The sequence below is a fragment of the Canis lupus genome, chromosome 27, assembly GCF_048164855.1.
Source record: "Canis lupus baileyi chromosome 27, mCanLup2.hap1, whole genome shotgun sequence".
Lineage (NCBI taxonomy): Eukaryota > Metazoa > Chordata > Mammalia > Carnivora > Canidae > Canis > Canis lupus.
In genome coordinates, this window is record NC_132864.1 from 30234829 (window position 1) to 30245274 (window position 10446).

Here is a 10446-nt window from a genome sequence, read left to right on the forward strand (position 1 = left end):
ACTAGGGCAAGCCTTTTTTTTTTTTTTTTTTTTAAAGATTTATTTATTTATTCATTCAGAGAGAGCGAGAGAGAGTCAGAGACACAGGCAGAGGGAGATGCAGGCCCCATGCAGGAAGCCCGACGCGGGACTCGATCCCGGGTCTCCAGGATCACACCCCAGGCTGCAGGCGGCACTAAACCGCTGCGCCACTGGGGCTGTAGGACAAGCCTTTTAATTATAAACTTGATCTTGTTAGCCTGCTGAAACCCTGCAGAGGCTGCTCACTGCTGTGTCACAGGCCTTCAGGCCCATCTGTCTGTCTTTTTCTCTTCTTCAGGACTTGCTGGCCCACTCGCTCGTTCACCCAGGCACCTGCCTTTCTGGCTCTGGCCACACTGATATCTCCGCTTACAGATCAGGGTCTTTATATATGTTATATATATATATATATATATATATATATATATATATATATATCTGGAAGGTTTCCTTCTTCTAGCTTACCCCTGCTCCTCTTTAGCTATTCTCCACCCTGCCTCCCCTATGTCACTGCCTTAGAGAATCCTGCCCTGATTCCCCAGCTACTCAGAGGCCTCTACTGTATGGCCCCAGAGGCCTCAGTCCACATTTCAGTTCTAATCATGCTGTCATGGGTGCAGGTTGGGTTACTGTTGGAGGCCCTGGCTGCACTCTGCCTGGCTGGTTGCCACTAGCTCGGTCACCACCCTGAGCATAGCATCTGACACAGAGCGGATCCTCAGCAAGAATGGGTTGGAACAATGAAGGAATAAAAGATCCCATCACCCAGAGGATGGTGTTGGGAAGTGCGAGCAATGGGGTCCCATGTGCTGGCTGGGCTGGTTCCTGGGAGGGGGCAGGGAGGCAACCCCTCAGGCCCGGCATAAAGTCCCTGCCCCTGGTTTTCTCCCTCTTAGGACCCAATCACAAGGGCCACCCCCGCACTAGCTACTACCAGTATGGCCTGGGCATCCTGGCCCTGTGTGTCCACCAGAAGCGGCTCCATGACACCGTGGTGGGCAAGCTCCTGTATGCTGTGGAACATGACCATCATCTCCACCGGGACCACCTCTCTGTGGGTGAGTGGGCTAGACCCTACTAAAGCCAGGTTGGCACTCCTCCAGCCCCCAGCCCCAACTGAAGGCCTCCATCCCCTGCCCCTTGCTCACCTTTCCCTGGGACCCCTCCTTATGTGTCTCTTAGGAGTGAAATGATGAGGGCTCATGTGTGTGTGGTACAGAGGTTGTGAGTCAGTTTTGTAGCTAGACTGGGACCCTGACCCCAGCTTTGTCACATACTTATTGTAGGCCACCCCTCAGATGGCCATTCTGATTCAGCTTCTCCTATAAAATAACCTCCCAACAGTATCCTGATAAAAAAATGCCTTCTGAGTAGAGGGCTTAGCATAGTGCCTGGCATGGAGAAAGTTCTAGATATATAGCTATGATCTTGTCATCATATGAACTGAGAAGCCTGAGACCTGGATCCTGGAACTGCTACCTCACTGTGTTGCCTTGGTTCTCTAGTACCCTTTCTTTCTTTCTTTCTTTCTTTCTTTCTTTCTTTCTTTCTTTCTTTCTTTCTTTTTTTTAAAGATAAAAAAAGAGATTTTTTTTTTTAATTTTTTTTTTTTTTAATTTTTATTTATTTATGATAGTCACAGAGAGAGAGAGAGGCACAGAGACACAGGCAGAGGGAGAAGCAGGCTCCATGCACCGGGAGCCCGATGTGGGATTCGATCCCGTGTCTCCAGGATCGTGCCCTGGGCCAAAGGCAGGCGCCAAACCGCTGCGCCACCCAGGGATCCCAAAAAAAGAGATTTTATTTATTTATTCATGAGAGACACACAGAGAGAGGCAGAGACATAGGCAGGGGAAGAAACTGTCTGCGGGGAGCCTGATGTGGGACTCGATCCCGAGACTCCAGGATGATGACCTGAGCCAAAGGCAGATGCTCAACCACTGAGCCACCCAGGTGCCCCTCCAATGCCTTTCTTATCATTGTGATTCAGGCTCTCTTTTAGTTCTGGGATTCTGTGTGTGCCTCACATGGGTGAGGGTAGGGTGAAGTAGGTTGGGAGGGTGAGAAGGTGCCCCAGAGAGAAGGTGACAGGGAGCTTGCTCTGCCTGAGGCTTATAGAAAAAACACTCTGGACCGAGTAAATCACTTCAGGATGAGGACAGGGATTGGGGGGCTTCAAATCCCTCAGGGCCCAGGCAGCAACCTCAACCTATTAAATCAGATCACATGGGGGTGGTCCCAGCTATTGGTCTGTTCCAAAATGCAGGCCGGTTTGGGAACAAGTGGTGTAGGATAAAGTCCTCTTGAGCCTCTCTCTTCCGGGCTCTCTCCCTAACCTCTAACCCCTAAACAGTAGACAGAGTAAGGTGAGCAACCATTCTTGTTTGCCTAGAACTAAGGGGCTTCCCAGGACACTGGACTTGCAATGGCCAAACTGGGAAAGTTCTGGGCAAACTGGGCTGAGTTGGTCCCCCTAACTGGTGAGAACTTTCTAAAATGCTGATCTGACTATGCCCCTTCCTTAAGCCCTCTGGGGCAGCCCATTGCCCCAGGGCCCTGCCTAGACTGACCTCAGTTGGCTCTGTCCCTTGCAGACACAGTGGCCATGGCAGGCTTGGCCTTCACCTGTCTGGATGACTCCAACTTCAACCCCAGTCAGAGACACCGGATCACCCTGGCCATTAGGACAGTACGAGAGAAGATCCTGAAGGCCCAGACCCCTGAGGGCTACTTTGGGAATGTCTACAGCACCCCTTTGGCATTACAGGTAGGAAAGATAGCTTGGGGCCATAGTCCATCCTTGTGTTTGGAGGACGGTGGCCTGACTGGGGACCAGAAGACCTGGCTCCTCCATGCCAGCTGACCCACCTCCTCTTTGTCTTCCCCATTTGTCACCAGTTACTGATGAATTCCTTCATGCCTGGAGAGAAGCTGGGTACAGCATGCCTCAAGGCAAGGACTGCTCTGTTGGCCAGTATGAAGGATGGGGCCTTCCGGAATGCTCTCTTAATTTCCCAGCTGCTGCCTGTCCTGAACGGCAAGAGCTATGTAGATCTCATCTCCCCAGACTGTGAGGCACCAAGAGGTAGCTGGGCCTTTCGCAGGCGCCCTGTTCTTTTCATCTGCAGAGTGCTCCCTGAAGTCTGAATGTCCCAGGGAAGGGAGATGGCTTAGTCTTGATTTGCTGAGTCCACAGGTGTTTGTGGGTGCACATGGGACACACCTGCAGCTAAGATGTAGACATAGCTTCCAGAAAGTCATAGTGTGGGGAAAGAGATACCAAAATAGAGAGCTCTGGGTGGGCCATGAATCTGCAGCCCCTCATGTAATACCCCATGCAGAAATGTTTGAATGAGTAAATGGGGAGAGACACATTTTGGATAGTCCTGATACATCATAATGAGTTCCAATTAGCAGCTTGAATCAGGGCTTCATCTGGGAGAGGGACTTGAGTTGGTGAGTAGGATTTGCTGGAGGATAAGAGCAATAGCAAGGGCAGAACAGAGAGGGGGCGGTAGGAACAAAGGTGCCAAGGTATAGAAGACTGACATTTGGGGAAAAGGTCTTCCTAGAAACTGGGATATGGAAGAATGAGATGGAGTTGCAGGCAGGAGAATGAAAAGAAGGGGAGACCCTCTGTGGTAATGGTGTGTGTGGGGTGATATGAACAGATGCATGTTCAAGAAAGATACCTTGGGCTGCTCTGTGGCAGATAGGTGGTAAGGGGGATACTGGAGTCAGAAAAACCAGGGAGGGGCCCAAGCTTGGGCAACCTTGGCACATGAGGGCAAAGGGACAGGGGAGGCTGGGCTGGTGGCTGGGGGTGGTGCTGGCTGGGATGGACCACAGTGTCCTCGAGGGAAGAAAGGATGACTAGCACCTGGCTCCCTGCCCTCACACTAGCTACCCCTTCCTCTCTCTCTGGCATAGTCCTATTGCAACCAGCCATGGAGAATCCTTCACAGACCCGAGGGGTCATCAGCGTCATGCTGAAGGTCCCCAGTGTCTTGCCACCATACAGACACTCCATCTCTGTCCCTGCTGGGTCCTCCTTGGAAGATGTCTTTAAGAAGGCCCAGGAGCTCGGAGGATTCACGTAAGACCCCTACCTCTTGGTCCTCACCCCACCGGACCCCACATCCCTGAAACAGAACATGGATGGGATGGGGATGGAAGAAGAGGTTCCCCAGTAGAGGTGCTGGCCCAGGCTCTGTTGTCTTCACTCCTTTTTCTTTTCTTTTTTTTTTAAGATTTTATTTATTTATTCATGAGAGACACAGAGAGAGGCAGAGACATAGGCAGAGGGAGAAGCAGGCTCCCTACATGGAGCCTGATATGGGACTCAATCCCAGGACCCTGGGATCACAGCCTGAGCCAAAGGCAGATGCTCAACCATTGAGCTACCCAGGCATCCCCACCTTCTCTATTCCTGAATGGCCCACACTGTAGTGGAAACGGGCTGCTGTGGGCCAGCATTGTCGGTGGCTCTGAGAACATGCTCTGGGGGCAGAGCATCCACATTGGAATCCCAGCTCCACTACTCCCCAGCCAGGTACCCAGAGCTAGTTATTTACCTGCAGCCCAGTGAGAACACCAGCTGTGCCCTGCTCCTCACAGGGCCCATGCAAGGAGTCTAGGAATTAGCACACAAAGAGGACATGGCATATGTGGGAAGTGGCACCTGCACTTAGTTAGCTCAATACAGGCTAGCTTTCAAAAGAATAAGAATTTTTATTATCAGGCAATCTTGGCCTCATTCCTGTGACGAATTACCTTGGGCAAGTCCTCTGTAGAATGTAGAGGTTGGACAACATCCTTAAACTTACTTCTCACTCTGACAAGATTCGACAAGTCTGGGGCTGAGGATTTCTAGAGCATTGCTCTATGCCCAGCCATGTCCATGCTTAAATAACATGGGTGGAATTCTTGTGTTACCAATGGGGAATCTGAACCAGAGGAGTTGAGTGCTTCCACGGGATCACCCAGACTCCAGACTTCTCTTCTAGAAAGCTGGGCCTCAGTTTGAGAGGGCCTCAGTTTCTGTTCCCCACCTGGAGTTCCCAAAGGACAAAGAGGGTCCATAGCTGGTGTCTTGAAATTGTCTGGGCCAGGGAATTTTGGGCCAGAGATACACAAAAACCCCTTTAAAGAACAAAAATTCTCCCAGACCTAGGTTATTTCTGTTATACTATGACTTAGATGTATATTATTATGGTTACCATTAAAAGTCCCTTTTCTTTCTGGCTCCAAACATCTGTAAATCCTAAACAACTTTGCAAATTAGATATAAAGTGTAAAAAGAGTAACATTTAAATAAGGACTATTTGCTGAGGAGCCAGGTGTACATGGCCAGGCATGGGATGGGGTGAGCCCGATGCTCTCAGCTGCTGAGGCCTGAGCTACTGTCAAGCCTGAGTTTGTCCAGGTGACTGTGGCTTCTTAGGCCCTTCCCTGGCCCCGAACACTCCATTCACTACTGAGCCCACCTCAGTTCTCTTCCCAGTAGTCTGCAGTGCATACAACACAGTCCCAGATGGCCACACACACTGAGCAACTTGGCAGGCCCAGTCTAGCAGGCATTGAGAGTATGCAGAACCTGCTGGCATTCATGTCTGAATCATGTCCTCAAAATGAAGAAAAATGGAACTTAACATTCTAATGCAGAAGTCCAGGATCTCTGAGAAGACATCAGGGAAACAATTTTGTCAGTGGGGGTGGGTGCCTGAACTGGGTGCAGAGGCCAGACAGGAAGGTTGTATTTAGGGGCCTATAAATGAACGGCAGAGAAAGGTAGACTGCAGAGAGATCCAGAGAGAAAGAGAGGGGAGAGAAAGAGAGAGAGAGAGAGAGAAATAGAAACAGACGTACTCTAAGCAGCCACATGGACCCACAGAGTTAGAGAATGACAGGACAACAGGGGCTACTCTATGACAACCCCCTCTCCCCCGAACACTTTCCCTTTGACGAAGTGACCCTGAGTGGTTTTCTGTCTCCTAAAATGATAGAAACTTTCCCTCCCTAAGACAGAACCATTGATAAGCCTTTTGGAGGGAGGAAGAACATGACTCATGGACTTTTAAGAGGACCCTTTTGGCAGCAGTGTCCATGTGATTTGGAGAAATGCACAGTTGGAGACAAGGAGCTCAGGGAGGGGGTGTTGTAAATAAGGAGTCTCTTGGCCACAGTGGCCAGAAACCTAACTCTAACCCTCTTTGGTAATGGGGAGCATGGGGTGTGTAGAATCAGAGAGAAGATTAAGCCACCCAGCCATAAGAGAAGGGGAATGCCACTGAGCCCAGATTCTTCCAGAACCAGAGACCCAGTGCCACCACCATATCTCCGTCTTACACATCCCTGCTTCTCTGCATGCTGGTTTCACCCTCTCTCATTGGACATTGGCATCTTAATGTGGTTCTGGCAGCTTCTGCTCCTCACCCCACAATGTCAGCTCCCAGAGAGGGGGCAGCTGCTGAGCCAGTAATGTAATAAGCGTCCCTTCCTAAGCCATGGTCCTGGTCAGTGAGGAGGGGTAAAGTCTCCTGAATGGGCAGTGTCGGGGGGAGTAGAGGAGGGGTAGAGGTGAGGCCCATGGCCTGGAAAGGATTTGGTGAGCTCTGGCCCTGAGGGACAGGCCAGGGCTTTCCTGGTGGGGGTAGTTCTGTTTCTGCCCTCAGGTCAGTGGAAGCAAAAGTCACCCCTTCTTCCTCTGCCTCTCCCTTTGGTAGGTATGGAACGCAGAACACCTTGTCGGGCCCCTACCTGACTTCCGTGATGGGGAAAGAAGTTGGGGAACGTGAGTTCTGGCAGCTCCTCCGAGCCCCTGACACCCCGCTCCTAGAAGGTAAGTCTGGTGGCCACCCACCTCTGGACATCTCCCCTGACCAGCCTGGTTGCTGTGAGGCTTCCCCAGCTCACCTCGGCTTTCCCCTGAACATTTCTGGGCCTCAGCCTCGATAATCACTGATGCTCAAGTTGCTTATAAGTTAACTGAACCCTTAAGAATTCTTAAGTAAGTTATTGTGGCAACTCTAGGAAATCAGATAGGCTAAAAATAAAAAGAAGAAAAAATCAGGAAGCCCCAGTGGCTCAGTGGTTTAGCGCTGCCTTCGGCCCAGGGCCCAATCCTGGAGACCCGGGATCGAGTCCCACGTCGGGCTCCCTGTGTGGAGCCTGTTTCTCCCTCTGCCTCTCTCTCTCTTCTCTCTGTGTGTCGCTCATGAATAAATGAATAAAATCTTTAAAAGAAAAAAAAATCACCTACCATTTGCTACCTAGAAATCGCTTCTTTTAACTGTTGGTGTATTTTCTTCCAGCTAATTTTTTAAATACGTAAGTTTGTTTTTTCTTAAAAATGGAGCTTTCATCTGTAGCAATGCTGTCTGACAGAAATAAAATGTGAGGCACGTATGTAATTCTAAATTTTCTAGATGGTGACACTAATATTAACAGTATATCAAAAAAAAAAAAAAACAGTATATCTTATTTAACCAAATATATAAAATATTACTCTTCCAAGATATAATCAATGCAAAATTATTAATGACATTTTTACATGCTTTTTTGTTCTAAGATTTCAAATGCTCAATAGCTCTATGTAGCTAGCGTGAGCATGCTGGATGGCACAGTTCTACATATTGTTTTTGCAACTTTTGAAAAAAAATTCTTTTTAAAAGACATTTTATTTTATTTATTCACTTTTTCAAGTAAGCTCTCTGCCCAATGTGGGACTCGAACTCATGACCATGAGATGAAGAGTCACATGCTCTACTGACTGAGACAGCCAGGTGTTCCGCAACTTATTTTTTTCACTTCTTAACGTATTATAGACATCTTTCCATGTTGTCATATGTAGATTTCCCCCTTCCTTTGAAATAAGCATGTAGAATATATCACTCACGAGGGTGTCTTGGGCTGCAAGTAACAGGAAGCATAGTGCAAACTAGCTTCCACTCTATGACATCCGTTGACCAGAGTCCAGAGGGAAAGAGGACTTCTGGGCTGGTGTAACCTGGACTCCAGCCCTGCTCCCCTATGACTCCATAGTCCTCTTACTGCTGGCTTCCTCTTTTTGTGTCTTCTTGTGTCTTCCCAGGGCTGTTCCCTTTGAAAACTTTGCCCTGAGCAGACAGAGGTGGAATTGGGACACAGGCACATTCCTGGACCCATCCCCATTGTTAGGAGATGGCCCAGGTTCTGTACTCATCATTGGCTAGATAGCAAGGATTGCCACACAACTGGCGTGGGCCAGTCAGGGCCCGCCTCGGCACTGGGTGCTGCAATGCGGTATGGAGTGAGATGGGGAGGCTGCGGCTTCTCAATTCCTGCTAGATATTTAGGGTTTTAACTCCAGTTTTTTTTTTTTTTTTTTAAGATTTTATCTATTTATTCATGAGAGACACAGAAAGAGAGGCAGGGACACAGGCAGAGGGAGGAGAAGTAGGCTCCATGTAAGGAGCCGGATGTGAGACTCGATCCTGAGAATCCAGGATCACACCCTGAGCCAAAGGCAGATGCTCAATCGTGAGCCACCCAGGTGTCCCTTAACTCCAGTTTTAACTCTTACAACATTAAGCTGTCATGAGCATCCTTGTGCATCAAGCCAGTTACCAGACAGACTCTTCTGAGTCATCTGTCCCTGCTCTTGCTACCTGGAGCTTCTGTGGGGGCACCTATCCCATGCCAGGCATCAGGCCAGGTACTTTCCAGTATGTGGAAAAGCATTCTCTTTCCCTGCCTGCTTCTGAACAGACTGACAAGTAAAACAAAGAGGTGGCAGATGGAGACCCCAGGTCTGACCTCTACTACTGAAAGTCAGGGCTAGAGATTGTAGACTGGTGCAAGAGCCTGATAGACTCAATCATGAGGCAGACGTGGATCATCGTGTCCTCTACCTCCCACCCCCTCTGTTCCCCGGTCCAGCAGGAAGCCCACTCCCATGGGGAAGAAGGAGCACGTGGTTGTGATACCATTATTGTCCTCATTTCAGAAATGGGAATGCTAGCACTCACAAAGGGAAGATAATTTGCCCAAAGTCACACTGCTGATGAGTGCAGAACTGGGGCTTAATCCTAGGTGCCAGGCTGGGCCTTGATTGTCTCTGGTGAGCAGAGGCTGGCTCCAGGAGATTTCACTCGTGGAATTGGCTGTCCCTCCAGACCACACTGAGCAAGTCCCTCTTCCCACCAGCCCCTTAGGGGACCCTGAAGATAGTGAGTCTGGCTGTCAGGTATTGCCAAGGGTCTCTTTCCTTTCATCCCATGTTGGTTATCCAACATGCTGTCCCATGCCCCCTCCTTGGTGGGCTCCCCCACTGTAAAATGAGCCTGGGGGCCTTAGGAACCCTGAGGTCACTGCTGTTTTCAGTTTCCAGAATGGCTCTGGACAGCTCCCTCTTCCCTACCACCAAGCCCTGAGAGGATCCCAGAGACCTTGTCCATGAGAAGAGGTGGGGAGAGTGAGATTCTCTGCCCTGCTAACTCCGCTGCTCACCCCGTTTCTGCAGGTATTGCTGAATACACCCCCAAGAACGGAGAAACCATCGAGCTGAGGCTGGTTAGCTGGTAGCCCCTGGGCTCACCTGCCCACAGCCTGGCCTACTCCCTGGGCTTCTGCCTTCCCTCCAGACATCGCTGTAACAGGCACACACCCAACCCTGCTGCTACCTCATGTGTACTTGGAGCAGTGTCCCCTGGATTACCCACCTATCACCTTCACAGATGTCCTCAGCCATCATCCACCCTGGATCAGGGAACCAAGCACCTTCCCTGGGAAGGGTGCCTTCTCAAGTCTGGCTCAGCCTGGCCACACAGGCATCCCCTGAAGGCCACTCATAGTCTGAAGGGTCTAAAGCAGACTCCTCGACACAAGGAGAAGTCACCGGCTACTAGTGTTGTGAGTACCGCCCCATATGGGATTGGGGTCCTGCGAGGAGACCTCTGTGGCCCAGGGGCTGTGGCCCTGACCCCAGCTCTGTCCCTGGCCTTCAGGGAAGTGGCCCCAGTCCTGGTCGTGGCATAGTGGCTGGGGAGGGCTCTGCAGAGCTGCTCAAAGCCTGCCTCTGAAATGATTAAAGTGTTGATTGTGCACATGCCCCAGTGTCCTGATGCCTCAAGCTCGTGACTGAGTACTGAGTACTGGGAGGCGGGGGTGGGGTGGGGGCGCTGGAACAGAGGAGGAGGAGACGCTTCAGAGGGGAGCAGAGGAGGAAGAGGTGGGTGAGCATCCTCCCGGGTGCTGGGAGGACGTGACGCTGGCAGTGGCAACATTGATTACTGCTTAGGGAATATGTACGTGCTAGACACTTTCTCACACAACTCTGAGGTTGTGGATATTCTTATTTTCATCTCTACTTTGCAGATAAGGAAATTGGTACTCACAAAGGATATGTGACTCACCCACAATGTCAAGCAGGGGACATGGCTTAGG

At 50.2% G+C, this 10446-nt stretch overlaps 1 protein-coding gene across 4 annotated transcripts in view; it reads left to right on the forward strand.

Moving 5' to 3' along the window:
* Positions 1–10111, forward strand: part of TCN2 (transcobalamin 2) — a 37588-nt gene extending 27477 nt beyond the window's left edge. For all 4 annotated transcript variants that reach the window (XM_072803235.1, XM_072803234.1, XM_072803236.1 and 1 more), the window contains 6 exons: positions 918–1079; positions 2616–2788; positions 2920–3106; positions 3952–4117; positions 6747–6862; positions 9524–10111. In XM_072803235.1, coding sequence (XP_072659336.1) covers positions 918–1079; positions 2616–2788; positions 2920–3106; positions 3952–4117; positions 6747–6862; positions 9524–9585 — 866 coding nt within the window. In that variant the 3' untranslated portion in view covers positions 9586–10111. The remainder of the gene's footprint in view (positions 1–917; positions 1080–2615; positions 2789–2919; positions 3107–3951; positions 4118–6746; positions 6863–9523) is intronic.
* Positions 10112–10446: the final 335 nt, after the last annotated feature.